Source organism: Rattus norvegicus, chromosome 20 (genome assembly GCF_036323735.1).
Source record: "Rattus norvegicus strain BN/NHsdMcwi chromosome 20, GRCr8, whole genome shotgun sequence".
Taxonomy (NCBI): Eukaryota; Metazoa; Chordata; class Mammalia; order Rodentia; family Muridae; genus Rattus; species Rattus norvegicus.
Window position 1 is genome coordinate 33,753,609 of NC_086038.1, and position 26,787 is coordinate 33,780,395.

A 26,787-nucleotide genomic window follows, 5' to 3' on the forward strand; every position below is an offset into this window, starting at 1 on the left:
CTGAGCCTGGATTTTGTGGGGGTGTTGGGAATTGAACTCAGGTCCTCATGCTTACAAAGCAAGTACTTTAACCAACTTTGTCATTCCTTGGCTACTCTTTTTTTTTTTTTTTTTTTCTTTTTTTTTTCGGAGCTGGGGACCGAACCCAGGGCCTTGCGCTTGCTAGGCAAGCGCTCTACCACTGAGCCAAATCCCCAACCCTTACTCTTTTGTTTTACACTTATAATCATACTTCAATTACCTGAAAGGTACAGGCCTTTTCATGTTGGTTGAGAAGAACTTTCATAAGCTAGAAAAGGGGTCTGAAAATTGAGCTCCAAAAAGAGGAAAGAGAAAGCATGTAGTAGCCATGAGGGCTCACGAGTAAACAGGGACAATGCACCCCGTGCTAAGCCACCACCAACAGATACCGACAATTAGGCCAGTGACTTTTCATATCAAGGTCATAAGGCAGAGGAGAGAGAGCAGCCATCTATGAGGAGAAGCACTTAATTGCTAGGTTAAAGAAAACTGAGCCAATGTGCTACATGAACAAAGAAGAGAAAAATTCCCCATGATTTCGTACTTAAAAGGAAAAAAAATTCTTTCGAAAATGAAACAATGAGCTTAAAACGATGCTTGAATTAAATTCCAAGTCTTATACAATAAGACAATAGAGGGAGAGCTCCAAAGGCAACGTCTACATCCTATTTTTTTTTTCCTCTCCTCTTTTGATAGAAAGGTCTTTTTGATAAGCAGCCAAGTATCAGATGTGAGGATTAAGCCATTTTTTAATTTGTAAATTGAGAAAAAAATGGTCAGCATTAAAAAAAAGAAAGAAACGGGTGAGGTTATTTTGGGATAGAATGAAACTGAATTTCCAAATATTTCATTAAAATGATCTCAATCACAAAACCTTCCCGTGCCCTCTGAAGCTCTTTAGGTGCTAAGTGGAGAAAGCCAGGTATGGTGATTAGCTCTCCTTCCAGTCCGTGGAAAACTTCATTCGTTCTTTCATTTGATACAGAGCTGGCAGATGGACACAGTGGTGCATGTCTCTGATTTCAGCATGGAGGAGACTCAGGCAGGAGCATTTTGAGTTTGAGGCCAGCCCGGGTCAGCTAACGGTACCCAGTATGACCAAACAACAAAAATCCAGCTACCCGCGTATCTCACATCAACCTATTCAGCCAAGCAACCAAGGAAACAAAAGAGATCAGAAAAAGGAAAGAGATAAAGCCTTGCCTTTGGGTAAAGACAACACTGAGGCATCTTCCTTTTCAGTTCATGCCCGCTCATGTTTTCTTCTCCCATAAGTCCTCACTGGACAATAAGCACAATAGTTGTGCTGGCTAGCTTTTGTCAACTTGACATGTTACAGCCATTCGACAGGAGGGAACCTCACTTGAGAAAACACCCCCACAAGTTCAGGCTGTAGGCAAGCCTGTCGAGCATTTCTAAAGTTAGTGATTGATGGGGGGAGGATCCAACTCATTGGGAGTGGTGCCAACCTGATCCGACGGTTCCGGGTTCTATTACGAAGCAGGCTGAGCAAACCATGAGGAGGAAGTCTGTGAGCAGCATCCCTCCCTACATCAGTCTCTGCCTCCAGCTTCCTGACCCATTTGAGTTCCTGCCCTAACTTCTTTCAGTGACGTTGAAGTGTCAGCAAAACGAATCCTTTCTTACCCAGTTTACTTTTGGTCATGATATTTCAGCACAGCAAAGGAAACCGTGTCTGAGACTTCGGTCAAGAACACAAAGTTGGTGAGAGTAGACCACTGACCTCGAGTCTAGATTTCCTAATTGCAGCCTCTGAAATCCCTTAATACAGGCAAAGCCCTCAATACAGGCAAAGGAATACTTACCACAGTAAAAAGGCCTTTCGGCAGCCTAGTACTTTCAAGTTTCTGAGGCTTTACATAAATTAAAAATAATTTAGCAATGAGGACAGAAGATCCTTTTAGTTTCCTAAAGCTAAATATTCCCAAGTTAAAGACTGAATGCATGAACTGAACACTAGTTTGCACCGGCTGGAAATGCTATCGTGAGTCCTCTCTTATTTTGTATAATTAATATGTGCTAATGATAACCCCCCAACCCCAAACAAAAGTATACATGTGAAGATATGAGGAAAGTGAAGCTGGGAACAACAGGTTTCCTGGGCTAACAGGGTGGATTCTTATCCTAAGCGTTCCTTGGCAGTGGAGACAGTCGCATCTTGAGCAGATCATTTCATTAGTCTGCTCAGGCAGTGCTCAGCCTCTGGGCATTTTGTGTCAGGGCTTATGTTATTAGGGACCAAATGTGCTACAACGTGCTAACAGCAGAGGACAGGATGTTAGGGCTGTTTATAGTGACTGTAGCTTGAATCAGTGGACGGAAGACAAACTTGACCCCGAGGGATTATAATTTGGGGTTGGCTGAGGAAGCCGACAGCCAGCACGACCAGTCAGATTCAAACCAGGAAGCACTGCTAGGAAAATAGGAATTGAATAGCTAATCCATGGAGATTTGTGAGAGTCAACCCCCAAGCTCTAACACTATTAATGGCGTCTGCTTGAAATTGCTCTGGTCTCAAGGAAAAAAAATAACAAAGACGCAGGCAACACAAATGTGTCAAAGAGAGTTTGCAAAGAAGGGTCACATCTCGGGGAGTAGAAGTAGGATTGGGAAAGAAACACTATTCTCTCAGATTCAGAATGTCGGCGTGCAAAGGTGTAAGGCATCAAAGAAAACCGTGAAGGAAGCAAAAATCCCATGAGGCCTTATCGTCTGTGGATCAGCTGCAATATTACCTAATCTGCATGAATAAATGAGCACCACCTTTATTCAGGTAAATCTTGTCTGCCATCTGTCACATATTCATTCAATCAGGACAAATGCAAAACAGTTCTTGCCATTACTGACAGATAGCAAATTAAGTTCCAGGTAGAAGTTACTTCTGATAGGTGTGTTCACAAGCGCCTTAAAGATTAGGATTACTGGAGTGCTGTTTACTCAGGAAGGCAGGCTAAAGTGTTGCACTGTGGGGGTATACACGGCCCTAATGTATTTAAAATAATTATCCTATCTAATGAAGACATGGAAATCTGTTTTACTGAGTGTATCAGTGAAAGAACACTGGGAAAAGGGTAGTATTTGGTGTGTGTGTGTGTGTGTGTGTGTGTGTGTGTGTATGTGTGTGTATGTGTGTGTGTATGTATAGGTGTGTCTATGAGTGTCTATGTATGTGTATGTGTGTATGTGTTTGTGCATGTGTGTATATGTGTATGTGTGCATGTGTCTGTATGTGTGTGTGTATGTATGTGTGCATGTGTGTGTATGTGTGTGTGTATGTATGTGTGTATGTGTGTGTGTCTATGTGTGTCTATATATGTGTATGTATGTATGTGTGTGTGCATGTGTGTGTGTATATGTGTGTATGTGTGTGTAAGTGTGTGTATGTGTGTGTGTATGTGTGTGCGTATGTGTGTGTGTATGTGTGTGCGTATGTGTGTGTGTGTATGTGTGTGTGTGTCTGTGTATGTATGTGTGTGTGTCTGTGTATGTAAGTGTGTGTGTCTGTGTGTGTGTGTGATACAAAGATAACTTTGGGTAATGATTCTTACTTTCTGTCTTGTTTGTGACAGGGTCTCTTGAATACCCCACGCCCATGAATTTCTGTGAATTTTCCTATCTTCGACTCTCATCTTGTAGTAGAAACACTAGGAAGCATAACAGACATATGCTAGCCTGCCTGGATTTACGTGGCTTCTGGCGATTTGAACTCTGAGGCTCCAATATGTAAGATGAATACTTAATCACTGAACCATCTCCATAGCCTGGAAGGCTGGGTTTGACTACAGAGTTATACTGGGTGGTTTTTCAATTCCCTAATTTTGTTTTAGTTGAGTTCCCTGAAGAGTGACACACAACAGAGGTTGTGAGTAGGGAGTTTATTGAGATGAGAGCTGGAAAAAAGTGCGTATGGATGAATGAAAGAAGGGGTAGCAGGACCCATGCAATGAGTGGGCTTCAGCTGTGCGCCGTGGAGGACATGTCATAGGGACGTGTAGTAAACATGCACAGGATAAAAGTGTTCTTTAAAGAAGAATAAGATGGCTAGACACCAGCTCTAGAATCTCATTGGCTAAAGACTGCCTTTGGGGCCAACTCACCAACCACAGTGAGCTGCCTACAGGAAAGTGATTGCACTTCCTCTTCCTGGCATGGCTGCTGCCCATGCTCTCTTAGGGCTAAGAAGGAGGAGCAACGGCCAGCATCAGAATGGCTGAGGCATGACACTTCTGCTATGCAGTAAGGGACCTGCACTGGGGCTGCTGGTGAAGTGCAGGGACCACAAGAATGGGCAAGTGTTGCCATTGCCTACACAGTCATGACTTTCACCCAGAAAAAAGGCAAGACCTCAGGAGTCTGGGCTCAGCACTCCAGCCAAGTTTTAATTGAAGTTACTAGGAGCTAAATCAGGGGACACCTTGGTTTGGACAGAGGGAAATCATTTCATAGCACATGTCACATTAAGTCAAAAACAAGATAAAATCCACCTATAGGAAAGCACAGCTATTATAACAAAGACACACCCCTGACCGAAAGAATCAAGCAAAGCCATTGACTGCCCACAAAGTAGCAGCGATTTCCTGTTTTTGACAGCCTTTATCATACACTTTTTTCTTTTTACATTTCATATCTACGACATTGCCAGGAAGTGCTGTCATGAGTGGTATGTGGTGATGATGCCTCCTACTAATCATGCTGTTAGCATTTTCTTTTAATTTTGATTGGGTGTGTGTATATGGGTGTGCGAGCTCTGCTGACTTGTGTGAGCATATGTGGAGGCCAGAGGTCAATGTTGGGTATCCTCTGTCGCTTTGGATTCTGAGGTAGCTCATTGCTGTGGCTAGGTGGGCTGGCCAGTTGAGAATGTGCTAGTCTGTGGCACTCTTAGCATTGAGGTTACATGGTCACATAGCCATGCTTGTATTTTACATGGCTTTGGGGGCCGGGGGGGATCTGAACTCAGAGTCTCATGCTTGTACGGTAAGCCCTAGCTTTTTTTTTTTTTTTTTTTTTTGTTCGTTTTTTTGGAGCTGGGGACCGAACCCAGTGCCTTGCGCTTCCTAGGCAAGCGTTCTACCACTGAGCTAAATCCCTAACCCCAGCCCTAGCTTTTCTGAGATGGGATGCTTTCAAAGTAGGTACGAAGCAGAGCGTGACCTTGAGCTTTGATCCTCTTGTTTCCTGGGGGCTAGATTCTAGGTGAGCACCACCACACACAGTGTATCGGTGCAATAATCAGACCCTGGGCCTACGTGCGGCAATACAAGCATTCCAGCAACCGAATCACACCCCCAGCTTCGGCCTCAGATCTGATGAAATACATTATTCTTGATGTTTCCATTATAAATTGGTATTTGCAACTCGAGCTCCTAATTCCTTTGCAGGCCAAGTCACAGCCAGCCCCTTATCAGTGAGGTTTGGACGAAATTCACTTCTAACACATTTTCTTCCAGAAGTGGGGAAATGTAAACTTAAACAAGTGGAATCACTACTGATTGAATATAATTAGAGAACCGAATATTTTATTCACCATGACTAACAATTAGTGATAACAGATACACTAGGTGAGGAGGGTGATGAAGAAGGTTGATCAGTGACTTCCCAATGTGATATTTATTTTCACGGACTTCCTGAGACTTCTCAGAGAAGTCGTTTCTATGATCAGTGTTTAAGGCAGCTGGCTTTCTACTAAGAAGCTAGGGAGAACAGAGTAATTGAGGTGTCTGCGTGCTCTTATTCTCCGTGATCTCTCCCACTCCTTTCTGAGTGATAGCCCTTGAAACTAGCCATGCTTTGATATGTAGCTGAGGGCACCTCCTCTGGGCCTAGCACAACAGACTTAGGAGGCAATACTCCATACTTAGTAGGAAGAGACCCAAGAGAAGCAGTGGAAGCACCATAGAGATAGAGTAGAGAAATTCTACCGGTGGACAACCATTGTCTAAGGGAAACTGTTCTCGACGTTCTTCCTAGAGCCAAGCATATAGCTCAGGTTAGCTCACTTTCAACTTTTCTAATGCTGAGATCCTTTAATACAGTTCTTAATGTCATGGTGACCCCCAACCACAAAAGTATTTTCGTTGCTACTTCATAACTGTCATTTTGATGCTGTTAGGAATCATAATAGATATATCCCATGTGCAGGCTGTCTGATATGCTATTCCCAAAGGGGCTGTGACCCTGAGATTGAGGATCTCTGCTCTAGATAAAAGCATAGGGCATCATTAAAGCCCAAGGACCAATAGAAAAACACGGATTCTGAAGTGGTTTTAAATAGACAGCGGACAGTGTAGAATATTCAGTAACCCCAGTGGAATAAAGTAACCATTCTTCCCACAGTTAGGGTAACTTCCTGCTGTAACATGCCTTTCTAGATCTTTCTGTCTAGATCTATATCCTTCAGTATTCAAGTCTATCTGTAATACAGTTTTATTATTGTTTCATGAACCAAAGCTAAAGCCCACACTACATGGTGAATTAGCCCGGAACAGTGGGTCCTGAATGGAACGAACTGGATAAAGGTATGGAAATCTCAGAAAAGTTGCCACAGCAGATTTGCAGTCAGCACTGAACATTTTCGCACTGAGACACTGAACTGTAAGAAATCTGTAAACTGAAACCTCACCTCTACGGCTTCCCAGGCCCAGGTCCTGTACTTGGGATCATGGGTCAGACGCCACATGTACATGTATGTCTCGATAACCTCTGGCCGTAGAATGTAATACTTCTCATTTTGCCTCGTGGCAATGGCTTCCACGCCGCCATCAAATCGAAACGCTTCTGGCCCCAACTTCACATCTAGGGCACACACAATCAGTTAACAAGGGTTACCTCCCGAATTAGGGTATGGCCGTGACAAAATCAGAAAGAGTGCAACAACCTCGGAGATGTGCCAGGGTGACTAAGGGCTACTTAAACACACCATAAAAGACACAATACTCAAGATATTCTAAATTCAGATCGGCTAAAAGAACCCATTTTAGAAAGTGACAATTCTTTTTTTCCCTCTTCCCCCCCATTTAACTCCTATTTAGTGAACACCCACCAGGTGTTTATAAGGCACTGCACCATTTTCTGGGTAGCTGAAAGCTTAATGGTTGAGAATTCTCTTAGAATGTCACCAAAGGCCAGTTACTTAATATTTGCATAATACCTGTCTTATAAATATGAAGCCAGACATATAATCTCCTCATGGGGCGTTGGGGAAATTTCTTTCTGTAGTGGGTCAGAGACTCTTGCTCAGTATTACTGAGATAAAGCACAGGTCAGTAAAAGGCCTGGCTTAAACTTATATGGCCTATTTTTTGTGACTCACACACTAAGGTGTGCATTTTTGTATAAAGCAGTGACTTTTCAGTACAAGCACAATTCTTTATAAGACATTAGCATCATCAAATTTCACAGTGGTTTTATTTCTCCTTCTTCACTCCCTTACCCTCCCTCATCCTCCTGTGAAAAAGTCCTTTCTTTACCGAGTGAGATCAAAGCTTGAGAGAATGGGGTGTGAACGGAGAGTAACGTGTACTCACATGTGCGGTTGTAAGACTCGTGACAGGTGCGGGCGATCTCAGCTCCGAGTTCAAGGTAGTGTTGGGCCCGAGCTTCTGGAGCTCCGTCGGCCCCAAGTGCAAACATCCCCCCTGCAAAGCACGTCAGGTGGCCCATCTTGTGCTCCAGGAGGCCCCCTTTCCACTCTGCGATGTACGTTAGTCCCCCACTTGACTTGCGGATCAAGTGAGTCTCGATGGCCTGCAAAGAAGATGCTTTAAGTGGTCTGTAGCTTTTATTCAAATTCAGAAATTCTATATATCATACTATTAATGCTCATTAATTCTATTATTACTGTATAATCAATTATTTCCTTTTCTTTCCTCTTTTTTCTTGGAGACGTGGCTTTGCTATTGATCACAGACTGCCTTGAATTCACTATGCAGGGTAGGATTGCCTTTGGCAGCAATTCTCCTGCCTCAGCTCTTGAGTGCTGGGATTATATGTTTATGCCAACAACATTTTCAGTTTTACATTATAATTAAAAACATACATATGCACTTTAATTGTGTATGTAAACACCAAACAACCACAGTCATTGTTGGCGATTTTCTTGTTGTCTCAAATCTAATTTCTTCTGAAATGTTCCTGCTTTCTGTATTCTTCCCTCTCTCCGAGCGCCATTTCCTCATCTGGCTAGGATTCCCTCTATTTGCTGGCTCCATTGGCTTCATTTGGCTCCCTGACCAAACACTTGCCATTCTCATTCCCTAAATGCCATTCCCTTCTCAAAGACAGGACACTGCCACCCTGTCTCAGCTGAGTCAGCTCAAAGCCCAGGTCCCACTGTAGAGGAAGAACAGAAAGTACTAGGTTCTAAGATCCAAGATGGCGGCATAGCTGCTTTCTCCCTCTGAGGCTTGAGCAGCAAAAGAGAGTGGCTGAGATGGGCTGTTCTGGAGTCAGAGGGTAAGGAGTTAGATGCTCTCTCTGGTGCGGTTGAGCAATGCTGCAGGCAACTTGTTCAGCATATCTGTAAGTCTCAGTACACGTCTCATCTCTAACGTGGAAACGATGCTGTCTATGGTGAAGACTCGGCAGCATCTTATTTAAAAGAAGTCAGGATAGACACTAGCCCCAGTAAGCCACTTATTTCCATCTCTTGTGTGCTGATAAGGGACCAATCAGATGGTTTGGGAAGATGGCTCAGGAATGGACGGAGAAAAGCTGTCACTGATGCCTTCTGCTGTAATCTCAGTGCTTGGGAGGAGAAAGTCGGTGGCCTGGGCCTTGCTGGCAAGCCAGATTAGCCTCATCAGGGAGCTCCAGGACAATGACAGACCATGCCACACACAGACAAACAAGGAGGACGGCTCCTGAGGAATGACCCGAGGTGACATCTACCCACGTATGCACGTGGGCCTACATGTACCCAGAGAAGTTAAGGCAAGCCCATCACCACATTTCCTGTTATTCTGAGAGTCATACTACTGTTCAGTTAAAAAACTTAAAGCCAATGCTATTTAAATCAAGGATAAAAAAATAAAATTTACAAAACTGAATTGTAAGATATATTTCAGTTATGTCCTCGAACTGCTGCTATTATCAAAAACCAGGTTAGAAATAAAATAAGCCTCGTATTTAAAAAAAAAAAAAACAGAAAGTATGAACTAGGTTTGGAATTGCCAATTTCCAACTCTTCTGATAGGAATCGATCACTCTGACCTAGGAAGAAAAAGGCCTCTCCTGGGGTCTGCAGTGATCTGTGTTGTCAGGAAAAGGAGGGTTTTCAGGAGGCACATTTGGGAAGGTAGAGAGAATGACTGAGAACGAAATGTGGGCGGATGAAACCTTCTCTACCTGTCTTAGAAACAAACAAACAGGGGCAAGACAGTAAGAGATAAATGAACCCCACTGTGCTCATTAGCTGTGGTTAAGCTAATTTTATTGATGGTTTAGCTTTCGCATTAATATTTCATTCTCATTTAATGCAACATCTTAGCTATTTACACTTCTCATAACACCAATTGCAGTAAAGTCCTTCAAGCAGATACTTGTTCATCACCCAGGAAATTATTCTTTCTCCATGGCAAGAGTAATAGCTTTTGTGCACAGATTAGAGAAACATTATCACCCTGTTCTGGAGAGTGAATCAACTACTATATTATTATTTTTTTTGCATGATTCTGACCAACTTGCTGTCTCCTAAAATAAACTATGATGAAGGTCTGTGCCCAAAGCAATGGTTTTGTGTAAAAGTGAAATAAATGTAAATATACTCTAATAAATAAAATTGTGTGTGTGTGTGTGTGTGTGTGTGTGTGTGTGTGTGTGTGTGTCAAGTCTATGGGGAATTGACTGAGGAAAAAGAGCATGGTTTAGTCTGTGGTTTAATTCTCCCTTTTTTGTATTAATTTGATGAAGACTGGGGACTCGTACATGGTACATCACCTGCCCACATATCTTGCCCCACTGTGTGGTGGCTTTGTGTGGTGTCTAGGGAGGGTCACAATAACCAGCTGAGAGGTCACAGTACTGTCTAGTTAAAGACTCCCATCTGAATCTGCCTAAAGCTAAAACCTGACAATGTCCCCACTGACTCAACAAGTGAAAACAATATACACACCGCCCGCCCTCCTCTTGACAAGGACAGGTGTGGCTTGCGTTTTGCATTTGTTATGTTTTGAGGCAGGCCATGACTTCCTGGCATCAACTGAGCCTTATGGCTCAGGGGTGGACTGCTGCTCTGTCAGAGTCATATTAAAATGTTTTTATTTATACTCTAAACTTTCATACTTATGCAATGTGATCATGTTTACCCTCCTCCAAGCCCTTCCCCAACTTCTTCTAGACTCCCTCTGCCTCCATTTCCTACCTCATGTCCAAAACCACCCAACCCCACAGGTTCCTGTGATTCCTCTAAGAGTCCTAATCTGCCACACAAAGCATTAGGCCTAAATTCACTCCGGTACACCTGGAGACAGCATATAGGAGCCAAAGCCAGGAACCCGGTTCTCACTAAAATCCTCACAGGTGATGAAACTTCCCCACTCCTGAGTTACCTCACAGGCTTTCCCCAGAGCATGGTGACATTGTGGCAAGATGTGCTTGGGGCTTGGGATTGGGTCCAGCACTATATCAAAGCTTATGCGCTGGACAATAAACTCAGATCTGTACTCTGATGCTGGTCTCCGGAGTCAGATTTCCTGAGATGTGTCATGTGACTCCATTGCTCTCACTCCGCCCCCTACCGCCACCCTCAGTCTTGTTGCTACAGTGCACATAGGTATGACGTCATGGGCAGCCTACTAATGGCCACCACCCTGAAGAAAATGGATAAGTAGCAGATGTGAGGGTTGGTCTTCACGCAGGTCCCCCAACAACTGGAGTAGGGGCTGTCCAGGAATCTGTTGCTTGTCTGTGGATCCTGTTCCCCTAACGGGACTGCCACCTTGTCTAGCCTCAGTGGGAGATGATTTGTTTATTCCTGCAGTGACTTGATGTACCAGGGTGAGGGGATGCCCAGGGGGTCTCACAGATTTCAGAGGAGAGGTGGATGGGGATGGGGGGAGGAAGTGTGTGTGTGTGTGTGTGTGTGTGTGTGTGTGTGTGTGTCTGTGTGTGTGTGCATGCACAACCAGGATAAAAAGTGAATAAATAAATGAATTAATAAAATAAAATAAAACAGACTCTCCTCCGCTAGCACCACCAACTGTGGAAAGTTCCTCTGCTGGTAGTGGGAGCTTGTGGGCTCTCCTAATCCATGACGGAATGCCAATGGTCTTGATCTTGCGCAATAAAGCATGACTTTGGTAAGAAGATTGTTAATGCTGCTTTTAAACTCAAGCCTTTTTTTCCCTTTCTCACTGCTATGAAAATATATAATGGGCTGAATTTTTTTTCCTTTTTTACAATTAAGAGTCACAGGAAACACTTTGCCTCATTCGTTCTTAATGGCTTTTCCTGTCAACTGTTTGTCTAAACAGAGCATGCTAACAGTTACACGGGAACGGTTCTAGAAACTGGGGGAAATACTTCAAACGATATTTCAAAGGGGCTTTTCGTGGACTATCAAGGCCTTAGGGGGCAACTTTGGAAACAAAACAGTTAAAATGTCTGCTAGGATGCTAATCAGATGACATATGCAAACCAAATTATATTGAAAAGAATTCTCAAGATTAATACTCAAAACCTCACAGGGTGGAGAAAAAGGGTTACCAAATGAGGACAGGACCAGAGGGATCATAGTGTAGCCTGCAGTAGATGCTTATCACGGGCTGTAAAAAAGGCTCCGTTATAGTCTTCCTCCTAAGGAGTTCCTGATGCCTGCTTGTGACAGTGAAGGGCTGTGGTTTGCTCAGTGAAGCCCTCACCTGATCCTGGGAGGACAAGGACAGAGTACTCAATCCAGCTAGCCAGGTCAAAGAAGCTACACTATATTCCAACAAGCAAACTTTCCAGACCTACTAGAGAGGCTAGCACACTTAGAATAAAGACTTAAAATAAGTGGTATTACAGGTTTCTAAGGCCAGATGTGATAGCGTGTGCCCGAGATCCCAGCACTTGGGATGTGGAAGCAGGAGGGACAGTTTCATGCAATCCTAGCTAGATAAGGTCCCATGCTGTCTTGGGATAGATGAGGGCCCATTTCAACTCCCTCTACCCCATAAATGAATAGTATTGATCACAAAAATATTCTGAGCATTTAAGAAAAAGGTTAATATTCTATGGATTTAACTATAGTTTTATTAGCTCTCTGGAGATGAGTTCCAATGTAGGAGCAGTGGACTGTCAGTGACCATCCAGTATTTCAACTTAGCCCGTTTTCAGAATATTAAACCCCAGATTCCTTCCCATAATGAAAAATGTAGCAAAAAGAATATAGTCACATCCTTAGGGAAAGGGATATTCCCAGGCAATGTGCCATCAGGCAATGCCACTGGGGCAACACAGTAGAGACACCAGTACGATCTTAGTAGACAGCGTCCTCTTCAGGCAACACTGTCTTCCATATGATCTCTTGTTGACCAGAATGGTATCTGGCCTATGACCACCTGTCTTCACACAGGTGCCTGTAGCTCAGGTTGGCCTGGAACTCACTCTGTAGCCAGTCTGACTTTAAACTCAAAGCAGTCCTCATACCCTCTGCATGTCCCCTCCCCAAATGCTGGCAGTCCAGGGTGTCACCACTATGCCTGATGTATGACTCTTGGGTGAGATTTGAACTACATAATAACTTTCATTGCTCTGTTAGAACTGAAATTGTAAGTATGGTTATTATTGTTAAAATGACACTGCAGACATCGAACTACTAGTTGAAAATACTTTATAAGCCAGTTATGAGGTACTCTATTTTTCTTTTTTCATTAAAGCTTGATTAATATGCAAGTTGTAAGGCAGAACTGACTAGCAAGTATGATTTAAATATTGGGTTACCTGGACAGCATCAAAATACATCTTCTTGGCTTCGAGATCGGTCTTGTCAGACATTAACCATGCCTTGAGCAAATATTCATAAAAGCTGTCTCCAAGTCCTCCAACTGACACATGATCTGAAAGAGAGAGGGAAGTGAATTTCCTGGCCACTCCGCTTTTAATTCAGATAATGCAGCGAAATCATATCAGTGGCTAGGATTCAAAACCGGTCAGCTGCAGCTCAATGGAACATGTGAGTCCCAACAAATCCCCTCTTTCAGAAAGATCTTCTGAAACCAGCAGATGGGCTGTGAAGTCATGTGATGTATCCTCAATGGTCACTGGGCTACTCCTGCAAACACGATGAGAAATGGTGTGTGTGTGTGTGTGTGTGTGTGTGTGTAATTTAATTCTTAAAACCTGGGCTGGAGAGATGGCTCAGCCGTTAAAGGCTAGGCTCACAACCAAAAATAATTCTTAAAACCTGGTTCTCTACTAAAAAAAGGCAAAATAAAATATTTCATAGCCTATATTTAGGGGTTTTTAATTTAGTTTAGACCCGGAGTAATATAAAACTCCATTAAAATTTTAGGCATTAAAAACAACAACAGCAAAATAAGCCAGAGACTCCTTGAGTTCACGACATTTTGAAGACTACGTAATTTATCTATTGCTCTAAGTTTGAGGGGAGAAAGCAGATGTGGCAGGGGACCTAAAAGAGAAGAAAGCAGGGCTGCAGTGCTGCAGCTATGGCTCAGCAGCTAAGAGCAATGGCTGTTCTTCCAGAGGACACTGGTTCGATTCCCCACATCCACATGGCAGCTCACAACTGTCTGTAATCCAGCTCCAAGTGATTTGACACCTTTACACCGACATACATGCAGGCAAAGCCAATGCACATAAAAAAATATAAATACCCCGCCCCCTCAAAAAAAAAGAGCAGCCAGGAGGGGGTGGTGATGCCCTTCATCCCAGCACTTGGGAGGCAGGTGGGCTCTGGGAGTTCGAGGCCAGCCTGGAGTGAGTTCCAGGACAGCCAAGCCCCTGTCACACAGAGAAACCCTGTCTTGAAACACCAGAAGGAAGGAAGCAGGCAGCGCCGTCTTCTGATACGCCCATCCCACCGTACACGTCAACTTTCACTGCCACTGACTATTGACTACTTTTGGTCTAAGGCAAAGATCAAGCCTTTTCGGTTCTTCATCTGCGCAGGAGGAAAACGGCCACTGGGCTAGGAGAGAGCCCAGGGTGTTGACAGCCATTTGTCCCACGGCCTGCACAAGGCCCCACATTTGGACATTGGCTTTTCATTGGACATTGGCTTTTCATTGGACATTGGCTTTTCATTGGACATTGGCTTTTCAATATAAGACACCAACCACAAAGGAACGAATCTTCATTTTTTTAAGCACACTGCTTCCAAACCGCAAGCACCATCGATGGGAAACACCATGCCAGAACTGAGGGAACTCGGCCCTTGACAAAATGGCCTTTCAAAGTTTCACAGCACAGAGCTATATGGAAAATGAAATGAGGGTTTCTTGACGTGGTTACCCAGGAGAGCATCAGTGTATCTCTAGATACACAGAATGGCCTGCTGCCTGGCCAACCTCACTTTGACTCTACATGGATGTTGAAAAGAGAATAAATCCCCCCTTCTCTTTTCTCTTTTTCTTTTTACTTTTTCTTCTTCAACTTCACACCTGAGTCAGGCTTCCGCTCGCCTATCTACAGACACTGGACAATTCAGGGGTCAACAAGGCTGGGGATGTAGTTCAGTAACAGGCTAGTTGTCCAGCTAACGCTAAGACTCTGGGTTCGATTTCCTAGCAACACACACACACACACACACACACACACACACACACACACACACACACACAGTAGAGCAAGAGCCATTAAATGGCTATTTAAAGAATTATATTTTCTGATTTCCCCTTTCCACAATTAGTGAGGTCTGGAACTCTACGCACTGTACTTCCCATGAGTCTTTTGAGCAACGCCCCCTCCCCCTGCCTCTCCCCCCGCCCCACTTCCTCTCTGTTCTTATTGCTGTGACCTGGCTCAAGCCATTACTTCTGTCCCAGTTAGCTTTAAATGACAGCTTGACACAGCCTACAGTCGCCAAGAAATGACTCCCAAATGAGAGACAGAGACTGGCTCAGAGTGACCTTTGGGCGTAGCTGGGGAAGACTGCTCTCATGATTCGTTGACGTAGGAGCACTCAGCCCACCGTGGGCTGTACCACCGAGACAGGTGGGTAGGCTGTTTGACAAAGTTACAAGAACTTCAAGCCTGGGAGTGAGCCAGCCAGCGTTCGTCCTCCATGGCTTCTTTTTCATGTTCCTGCCTGACTTCCCTCAGTGATGGGTTGTGAGAGCCGAACAAAGGTGCCTGGACCGAAGAATGTTTTTATCACAGCAACAGGACGGACGCATATCTCGTTTCCTGCTTTCACTCACATGGGGGTGTGCAATTTCTGCTGAATTTTAGTAAAATTCAATAGAAAGGTCACTTCCTCAACTGTCACAGGGCTCGGAGAGCTCCACGCCGTCCTGCCCACTGCGCTAGACACAGAAGTGAGCATGTCCCTTGCTGCAAGATGCTCTGGTGTCAATCAACGTCTCTCCACACTCTTGGCACCCGACCCCTTCCCAGGAGAGTCTGGCCACCACTCTCAAAGCCCTTAGACCCCTCCTTTGGGACCAGTAAGGACTTCCATGTCTCAGTCCTCTCCGTGCCACTGGCCACTTGGTCTAGTCTCACTTTTCATATTTTGGGTCCTCAAAATTATCAGCTTCCAGCTCCCTTGGGGCATCTGTACGCCTTATTTTCCCTGAACGAGAAGGACATATTTCATACCGAGTATCACACACAGACCTTCTCTGAAAACCTTGAAGGCGTGCCCCTCCCTTTAAAAGTTTGCCACACGTTTACTGTCAGAATGTGGTCCCAGTATCTTGCCTCGTCACCAAGTCATGATGCATAAAAGTCCTTATGGTCCACACTGGGCCCTAACAAGCCTCTTTCCCTCAAAACTAAGTGCTATCAATGTTAATAGGGACTCGTTCTTCCAACCTAGCAGGGTCTGGTTTTACGTATTAAATGTGCAATTTCCTTATTAGGAATAGTCCAGAAGCAAATGAATTCAATTTTAGGGGAAATATGTTTTTAAAGTGGTAGGTCTGATTTCTTAAAATAGCAGCACATGCCCTTTAGAGTTTCCTAAATGAATTACCGCAGAAACCTCTGACATTTACAAAGTAAATAGACTAAGTGGGGTCTCATCAATAATAAGAGCTGCTGTTGTAAGCATGGCCGTAGGAGACAAGAGCAAGCGATGCATGGCAAAGCAAATCCCTGTCCAGTTACTGTCAAAATAACAAGGGCCGAGCGGAGCTATGGGGAATGACAGCCCCGTCCAGACATGCCCTTCGGAGTCACAACCACCACAGAGGAAAGCCAACAGCTTGGAAAGGCTGGTGATTGTCCCCTTGGGTTATGAGTCCATAATGAGGAAAAAAAAAGCTCAGGCATCCGGGAGGATTTTATAGAAAAAAAGGTTCCATAACATATTTATTTTGGTTAATTTTGGTGCTAGTTAACTTAAAAAATTTTCTAGCTTTCAAAAATCAAAGTAAAGGAACAAAGAGGTACGTGGTGCTTTTGATAACTTAGTATCTCATCCGTTGAGCTTTCCTAGGTCCGGGTGATAGTTTGTGTGGAACAGAGTTCTGCCTGTAGCTTCTTAGTAGGTATAGGACAGAAGATTCTTCAGAAGGACAGGACCACCAACCTCCAGAAAAATAAAAATTTGGTATTTTCAAGCCTAACAGTTCTAAATGAGCAGACACTCAAATCTCGTGTTCTTCTCTAAAGAGTTGATTACCGTTTTTATTCTTGGTAGGAATAGGCCCCACACACAGATTTCTAGTATAATGTCTAACAAAGGAAAACAAAACAAAATGACAGCAAAATAGCAAAAAAAACCAAACCAAAACAAAACAAAAAAACATGGGGATCAAATAATCATTTCCCTTAATTTTTAATAACCTTCTATCTACAGCAGTTTCAGTGCTACTAGTGACTCAACACACACACACACACACACACATACACACACACACACAGAAACATACAGACAAAGAAACACACAGACACAGACACACAAAGACACACACACAGACACAGAAACACACATACACACATACACATATAGACATACACAGATACACACAGAAACACAGACACACACATAGACATACACACACAGACATACACACAAACACACACACAGACACACACACAGCGCTGCACGCACACACATACACACACACATAGATACACACACATACACACATACGACACACACAGACACACACAGACACAGACGCACACACACAAACACAGACACATATATACAAACACACACAGATGGCACTGCATGCGTATACACACACACACACACACACACACACACACACACACACACACACCTGTCACATCTAGCAGCAATGATCACAAAGCCCGTTTCCCTCCCATGGCGAGGATGGGATGCTCTTTAACTACAGCTAAGACGCAGGGACGACTTTTACAGAAGGGTAAATAGAACCATCGCTGAGAGAATGAAAGGTCAGATATAACACACCCCAGTGCAGAAAGCATTCAAGCACACAGTCACTGAGTAAGAACAAAGTACTGTGTTCTGGTTTAGCAAACACACCCATGGCATGTTTACCAACCTGGAAAGCTCTGAATCCCTAGGAAGAAGGATGGGCAGGAGGCAGCAGGAAAGGGACGCTGGGCAGAAATAACCCACACTGTCCAACTGGAGAGAAAGAAGCAGAGGTGTGGTAACAAATTCCAAACAGACCCTTGAAGGAGGAAGCTTCTGGAAGAACAGGTATGCGTTCTGGAACTTAGTGGAGAAGTTAGATAAAGGAGTTGAGGAAATAGCATAAGGGGAAGCCCAGCTATGGCCAAGAGAAATAGAAATAAAGTGTTTCTTCCTTATGGCTGGAACACAGGATGGAGGACGGGAGAGGGCAAGCGCGAGACTCAGCAGGCCTGTTTGCTTTCCATCAGAAAACCGGCTGATAAGCAGTACAAACGTAAAAGACAATTTGTCCCGGAAATCTGAGCCAAATCTATGTGTACAGGTGACTGGGCAGGAGGAGTCACAGTGTCCTGGTGTCTCTTAGTGTCCTTCTGAGTGACTTCTGAGTCCTAAATTAAAGCGAGGAAGCCAGAGATCATACAGACTGTTCTCCAACTGTTTGCAATATTCAGGAGAAGAACTCTCGCACTGGTCACCCTTTCGGTAAATTATATCTAACCGTCTTGTATGCAATCCTCTGTGGGCCTTACAGGTTTCAGGTTAGTCTCAGGGCCCTTTGTGCTGAGACAGAACTCAGTAAGATTGCTGTCGGCACACTGAAAGCAACAGTTATAATGACAAGTGATAGTATTCATAGAGATGTCATTTCAGAAATCAAGCACCTCAGTGGGAAGATGAACGTTATTTTATTCCCACCCCCAATCTCCTTAACGTTTGCTTTCCTGGCTAGATTTTCATGCCTGATCCAACTCTGATCCATGAGTATACTTTGCTTTGGCTAAAGTATACAAAGAGAAGTGTCTCATGCAGTTTTACGGCTGCAGCAAAGGAAGCATATCTTCATCGCCCATCCAGGGGCTGGAGCCGGGGCTCAGCTGATAAAGCGCTCGCCAGATCATCATACAAGTATGGGGACCTGCGCTGGAGCTCTCTGAACCCACATTAAAAAGAAAAGTAAGCGTAGTGTCACGTGCTTGTAATATCAGCAGCTGGGAAGTCAGAGACAAGTACATTCCTGTCCAGATAGCTCCCAGAGGCCCAGGCCAACACACACACACACACATACACACACACACACACACACACACACACACATGCACCTGTATGCACACACAGGAGTACAGCCCTGTCATACACATGGAGTTCTCTTAGTATACATTTAGCTATAACAACAAAACCTAACAAGTAGTATTTAAAAGGTTAAAGTTCCACAATGCAGGGTTACGAATCATATCGGCAAGCCGTATTTTATTGTTATGTGTGAGTGCTTGCATGCATGAATGCATATTAGGTGCACGCTCAGTGTCCCCATTGTGCTGAAGAGAATGTCTGGTCCTTTGGAAATGGGGTTATAAGCAATGTGAGCCATTAGATGGGTGCTGGGAACTGAACCTGGGTCCTCTGTAAGAGCAGCAAGCTCTCTTAACCGTGGAGTCACCCTCTCCAGCCTCTCCGTGAACTTTTCTACTCTGTTACATTCAAGTCAATTGCGTATCTTTTTGTTATCATTGGGTTTTTTGGTTAAGGCCTACGCCCACACCGCTTGTTTGGAAATGACTGGTTTTCCCTTTCTTTTCCAAGTTTGCACACATTCCACTACACAACAAAGACAAAACCACCTTTGTTAGGGTCACCACCAATATTATCAGACAACTAATGGAGGCAAGCTCATGGTGAGATAGACAAGGCTTCTAGAATTCCAACTCTTATTTAGAAACTCAAATTTTACCACCACTTTTACAAACAGTAGCTTTTCATTTTCAAGAACCAACTCCAGCCAGGTCCGAACAACCGGTTGTTTTTAGTTGTATTTTTGAGTAAAGATGGTGACTCATGAAAGGATAGTCACAATCATCCCAGGGCAAGCAATCATGTTGGTAATAGCGCAACCTTGAAATACGTGATTTCTACCACCATATGCTGTGTCAGAAATGCTTTCCTTTCCTCTCCCGGTGGTCATTACTGGGATGGCTGACACTGATGGTGAGCTCGGCAATCTAGAACCACTTAGGAGAGGAACGTCTCAGCATGTCTGCAAGGGAGTTCCTAACAGGAGTTAACTGGAGTGGGAAGACTCACTCTAAGTGCGAGTGGCACCATCCAGTGCGAGAGGGTTCCACACTGAATAAAAAGAACAAAGCAGGCGGAACATCTCTCTGAAGGCTTCCTCAAGCTCTTGCCCCGTAATAGGCTACCCCGGAATGCGAGCCGGAATGCGTCGCTCCTCGCTAAGCTGCGTTTGCTAAGTGTTGTTGGACTATGTCACTTACACGGTCACCTCGCCATAATGCACAGGTTGGTGTTTACTTGAGTCAAAATCATTCCTCTGCTTCATGAGAACATGCACAAGGGAGACTGGTCTACTTTGTGGTAGACAAGACACTGAAGATTAGTACTCTTTGGTGTTTGCCTTGGTTTTTACACAGCCAACCAGTGTTACCCGCCACTGTCCACTCATTATAAATGCAAACATGTACAGGAAGAAGGCAAGTTGTCTCCGGATTTATAAACTTTTAACTCTGTGGGCCCATGAAAGGTGTGTGGAACTTCCAGCAATCTGTAGGCCACACTGGGTGGGAGCCTTTTTTTACGGGGCTAAGGCTTCTAGATGTAGGCTCAGTTACCAACAGGAGACATGGGGGTTAGCATGCTCCCCCCACTAATGTGTTCTTTAGAAGAAGTACTTCTAAAAGAATAGTGAGATGTAATTATCTAAGAATATGTTATTTGATATACATTTTTAAAAAGCCAAAATTAGATTACAAATTTAACGCCTTCGACATAGCTGGGTAACTCAACTGCTTTCATTTGATACTTAACGCATCACGGCCTTTCCAAATTGGTTTGAGAACATTTCTTTTTACAAACTCCAAGTCTTTATACCTCTGTTGAAAGTGTCCTGAAGTGGGGTATCTGGCATCAGAATATGTGTTTGACACTTATTTCTGTTCTGAAGGTAAGTCACTCACAAGAAATCCTTATCTGGTACTTACAATTTATGAAGAGAAAGATCTATGTCTGAGCTCCTAATTCCCCAAGTCAAAGTAGAAAGTGCTAGAAATGGAGTGGTCTAGCTACCACCTGGGCAGAATAGCACTGCCATCTGCACTGTCATCACCACACAGCCAACCTGCTGTGAGTGGAAATCCTCACCACACTGGCCAGGTCTTCCTTTTCTGAAGGTTGGTTTCCAATATGCTTACAACAACATCATCCGACTCCAGCCTTCTGTGGAAAACAAGCTGTCTGCTTCCCCTGCAGCGTGCTTTCTGAGGCTGGTTAAGATCCTCTCCCCTTTTTCAATATTCCTCGACAAGAACTGCGCTTGCAAGAGTGAATGCTCAGGTTTGGACTTACGTTGACCCCACTGTCCACTACTGGGGTTCAGGTAGTTAGGATAAAGGCCTTCTGGTTTGTCCAGCTTGTTCAGCACTGTTCGAATATTCATTACCTATAGAGGAAAAGGAATGATAATGTGAAAAATCTAAGAAAAAGTTCACATGCCACTGTCATTCTCTCTCTCTCTCTCTCTCTCTCTCTCTCTCTCTCTCTCTCTCTCTCTGCAGGGTAAGAAGGAACCTTCATAAAATGTTTCAGAATTTTGTTATCAGAAAAAAGTAATAGGAATCAGTATATATAGTCATAGGTATCTAGAACCTCAGACCCCAAATTGAGACCTCCCATCTCCATGTTAAGGCTATATCAATGCACAAAACCACTCTTTTAGAATTGTGCCTTTTGGATAGGATGATATGGAAAATAAACAAATATAAATACTAGGTCAACAGAAGACAAATGGTGTAGAAAAAAAGAAAAGGAATTATGAGAATTCCCTCATTGAGTTCTACCTACTCAACGCAAGGGTATAGGGAGATGGGGCTTTGAGGGACACTGAGGAGGGCAAGTCTTCTCCCTCCCCATCCCCACCAACCCCTTGTGGTGGAGAGGCACAAACAAGAGGTTATGGGAGCATTTATAAGCCAAGAGAACTAGGACTGAATCTTCCTGGTCTAACTCCTAACTGCAGACATGCTGCTGGTGACCACAATGTTAGAAATAAGGCTCTACTGTGAGCCATTCCCCTAGGAATCTCTTTGCTATGGAACCGTGCATTCTCTGAGGAGAAGATGGACAGGACAGCGGTACAGGTGAGGTGGCAGGGCTGTGTACTGTGGTAGTCAGATGGTCTGGAAAGTGCTTGAGCAGAATTTCAACAAAGTGAAATATAACTCTGTCAAGGAATTTTGCTTAAAAGAGGTAAAGTGAAAAGCTGATTTGTATAACACTTTAGCCTTTCCCACATGTACTTCATACAGTGTATACAGCACTACCTATTTTTAGATGGAATAAATTTCACACAGGTAGCAACTTCCTTACTGTACAGCAAGCCACGTGGGGGAAGGTGGGCCCTCTTACCACCAGTTACACAGCAAGACTAGGTTGAGTTTGGTCAGGTGAAATGAGGCGAGTTACAAAGTGTCCCACAGACATACACTCTTTCCTTTCCCATGCTCTGCACAAGTGCTTCCAAGACTTACCTTTTCGGCAAAGACGGGATTTCCTGATAAGTGGGCCAAGTGCATGAACTCCAAATGGAGAGTTCCAAATTCTGCCAGAATACTGCTGCCTCCAGAGGCCCAGGGCCAGTTACGTCCAATCCCACTATGGAAGGAAAAACAGGAGAAGTTATGGGTCAGGTGGGTCCCATTTTCCAAGGTTCTAAGTGGCTGACATTGTAAAGCTCACACCTCTGGGATGGCATTCAGAGCCTGCCCCACATGTGGCCCACACATATACAGCCATCCAATTAGACAAGATGGATGAAGCAAAGAAGTGCAGACCGACAGGAGCCGGATGTAGATCGCTCCTGAGAGACACAGCCAGAATACAGCAAATACAGAGGCGAATGCCAGCAGCAAACCACTGAACTGAGAATAGGACCCCATTGAAGGAATCAGAGAAAGAACTGGAAGAGCTTGAAGGGGCTCGAGACCCCATATGTACAACAATGCCAAGCAACCAGAGCTTCCAGGGACTAAGCCACTACCTAAAGACTATACATGGACTGACCCTGGACTCTGACCTCATAGGTAGCAATGAATATCCTAGTAAGAGCACCAGTGGAAGGGGAAGCCCTGGGTCCTGCTAAGACTGAACCCACAGTGAACTAGACTGTTGGGGGGAGGGCGGCAATGGGGGGAGGGTAGGGAGGGGAACACCCATAAGGAAGGGAAGGGGGAGGGGTTAGGGGGATGTTGGCCTGGAAACCAGGAAAGGGAATAACAATCGAAATGTAAATAAGAAATACCCAAGTTAAAAAAGATAAAAAAAAAAGAGTGGACTCTGGTAACATACTATCATATAGTTGTTTTTTTTTCTTTTTTCCTTTGACTCCTATTTTCCACCTGACACTCACTGTTGACTAAAACCAGAAAATCCAAAATATATTTCAGGTAACACAGTTACGTGGAAGGTCCAGGGGCTATGTAGCACCCACGCATACAGCTTTGCAACCATTTAATTGAGATTGCAGGAATTTTAGATAGTCGCATTATCTTTTAAAATCTACTTGGATAGGAGTTAAATTTCAAACATTCTTTACTTAAGAACTTCTGTCCTTTTCCAAATCCTGCCTCCAATGACTAGACTTCCGTAAATTTTATCTATTTTTTTTTTTAAGGCACTGACTCACTGCCTGTCTTACTTAATCTATGCTTAAGAATATAAAATTCTGTTATATAAACCTTAAAGGCATGAGCTGCAAATATATTGCTGGATGTTTTATCTAAAAAAAAAATACTTTCTAAATAGAGTTCTTTTTTAATGTGTGTTGTATGTAGCATAAACATGTTCATGTCGTTGGTGCATGTATCCCTAAGTGAAAATGCCATGGGGACATCAGGTACACATCGCTCTTTTTGCCTTACTGCCTTTGAGACATGGTCTTCAGCTGAACCCTGAGCTAGGTTGACGGTCAGAAAGCCCAGAGATTTCTAATGTAGTCTCTGCTTCACCACAGCACCGGGGCCATTGAACTATGGAGTCACAGACAGCTTTTTGTGGGGGTGGTGGGATTTGAACTCAGGTCTTCACACTTGTGCATCAAGTATTCTTATCCACTGAGACATCATCCCAGTCCCAAACATGAAATGGCTCTTGGGACATAATCAGACTTTTGGGTACAGTTTGTTTTGAGAGAAACACTTAAATCTTCAAGACATATATGATAATTCAAATAAAGTTAAACATACATCTGACTGATAATTTCAGTTCCTATACCTGAAAATGCACATCCTGGTTTTGGTTTAAGACTTGCATTTATTGCACGTTATTTGCTATGCAGTAGTGACAATGAATGACACTGGGTTACAAGCTTGATGAGACAAGTTGTTTCCCTCAAAGGCTGTACAGAGTATTAGGAGGCAAATATTTGAGCAGAAAAAAGTCCAGTATTGTATGTCAATGCCAAGGTAAATGCGAGAGGAGTTCTTAGAGTATGTCCCACACGGATGTGTAGTACAGCATCATGGGCATCACAGGATGCCTCCTCTCGGCCCAGAGTTTAGTTAAAGAATAAGTTAGGGAGGAGAAAGCAGTGAGGAGCTGAAGCTGGCCTCATGCCCACAGCAGAAGTTACCTAGGGCAGGGCCTGACCTCATCGATGTAGGGAGAGGGGTGGCAGGCACAGTGACTGTCATACCTGAGCCTGGCACTTGAAGTCTGCTGAAAGGCTGGCTTTCCTGTTTTGAACATAGATTCTTTTTTAAGTATTCTTGGTGCTCCTTAAACTTTCAAGCTACCCCTTTTTATGCAGGGAAACCTCGTCGGTCCTGTCCTTGGCTCTAGAGCAAGGCTGCTGAAGAATGTGGAGCCTAAATGAGGAGGAAGCTGGGCACCGGAAACCATGGGCCAGCCTCACTCTTATTCCCTCACTCTTATTCCCTCACTCTTATTGCCTCACTCTTATTCCGTATCCATTTAGAGCCACGTTCAGGCTTTGTTTCAAAGCTCAGGAGTATGGTTGACGTAACTAATGAAAGGAAACATAGGGAACTAAAAGCTTGCATTCATTGATTTTAGACAATGTCCTAAATGTTCAATTCTTGGAGTCAGTGCTTCTCCTTACTTCACAGTGAGTTTAATAAAAGGAATGTTGAGTTATCCAGACGGAATGTAAAGTTTGATTTGGTTAATAGTGGCCAGCGCATGAAGCAATTGGCCATTTGTTGTCAGGACGTATCAACGTTTCTACTTCATGCTAAAGGCAAACTCCTACTGAGCAGGAATGCAAAATCCTCCATTGAGGAGAAACAGGAAGAACTTATTTGCAACATAAGGTCATATCAGGGTAAGACAGACAGACAGACAGCTTCATTCTAGAGAAGGAACAAGTCCAGCCTACTTCCTGGAATCCAAGGAACTGATTTTTTTTTTTTTTTTTCAGTTTAGGGGATTAGAACATGCAGAGGCATTGACTTCGAAGTGCCAGTTAAACAAACTCAATGAACCAAATAAAAATCAAATGCACTTAGCATCTCTACCTTTGCTGTCTGTAATTTATGTGATGAGAAAGGCCGTTGGGTTTATGATAAATGTGTACATGAAAGAATGGCTTTGATTATCTCTCGGCATGGAGAATTAATGTATTTCCGTACAAATTATTTACAAGAGGATAGCTATGATGGTTCTTAAATATGCAACTGGAAAGTAGTTGAAGAAGCCCAAGAGGGTACAGCTCAATCTCGATCTTAGACGAATGCACAAAGACCAGCCAGTTCACCTAGAGAGTGAATGGAATGTACCACGTGACAGTGACCTGTGTGACAGTGTCTATTCTTGCATATCGCATAAGTCAAACCCAAATTTTTGTCACTCATAGAGGGATCAGCAAAAACCTTTCTAAGATTATTTAGCATTTAAAAAAAGACAGGGACTAGCCTAGACTGACCTGGGACTCCTGTTGAAGCTTAGGTTGACTTTGAACTTGTGACCACTGTTCCCCAAGTGTCTGAGTTACAGGCACGAAGCACCAAGCCTAGTTACAAGGTCATTTTGTTCTGAATCTAGTGACGAATCTATCATAAGCCGAACATTCTAGTTCTTCAGTACAAAATTACTCTTATCTGTAGGAGTGGCCAGGGGATTTTTAAAGGCCCAGTTGTAGCACTCTTCATCTGGCCCCTTATACAAACATGAGTAATATTTCTAGAAAAATATGTTAAAGGAAAAATAATAGCTTGTGTTTAAAAAAAACTATTAGCTTTGTAAGATAAGTCTGAAAGGGAAGGCCGTTTAAATATTAAATATTCCCAACCTTGTTATAACATCTTCATCTTAAGCAAAATGATGATCAGTGTATAGAAATGTATACACAAAGAGGCAATTAACATGATCTGGGCAGCTGCCAAAAAATTGGTTCAAAGAATCCTGGGACAGAATTTTGAACTGCACTGGCCATCTAGTTTCACATACTTGTGTTTCCCCACTTTGAGGAGGAATATTATTTGATATGTATCTTTTAATGTTTACTTAGCTTCAATGTCCAATATTCTACTAAGGTCATCAGCACTTGAAAACAAAACTTATCATAACAAAAAAAAATAGTTGTCTTTAGCAAGTGAAAATAGAAAACTGTCTTTAATAAAGACTGGACTCATTGGCTCCTTTGAAACCCGTGAAATAGTATTTTTTTTTGATAGATTTTATACAGTTTATTAGTGGTGGCAATACATCCTGATTCCACCATTCTCAAAGCATTAAGGGGTGATTATTTACTGACCTTGTAGCTCTGATTTGCAGTGGGTCTAGTGTGCCTTTTCTGTCGCCTGGGGATAACGGGTAATAGGGTCAGAGGAAGAAAACACACCACTAATGACCCATCCTACTATGTCTGAATCCCATGGGAGATAAGCTAACTCTTCCTAAAGCCTGTAATGATGTAAATAGCTAGACGAGCCTCTGGATTGATGCTCCACCCTTTCCACATAGTCTTAAATGGAGCTTACCCC

General features: G+C 43.5%; 1 protein-coding gene across 2 annotated transcripts in view; it reads right to left on the reverse strand.

Moving 5' to 3' along the window:
- The window catches only part of Man1a1 (mannosidase, alpha, class 1A, member 1), a 183,427-nt gene that overhangs the window by 8,451 nt on the left and 148,189 nt on the right, over positions 1-26,787 (reverse strand). For both annotated transcript variants that reach the window (XM_006256497.3, NM_001033656.1), the window contains exons 7-11: positions 22,318-22,441; positions 21,137-21,230; positions 12,964-13,079; positions 7,569-7,788; positions 6,665-6,837 (exon numbers count right to left, since the gene is read on the reverse strand). In XM_006256497.3, coding sequence (XP_006256559.1) covers positions 6,665-6,837; positions 7,569-7,788; positions 12,964-13,079; positions 21,137-21,230; positions 22,318-22,441 — 727 coding nt within the window. The remainder of the gene's footprint in view (positions 1-6,664; positions 6,838-7,568; positions 7,789-12,963; positions 13,080-21,136; positions 21,231-22,317; positions 22,442-26,787) is intronic.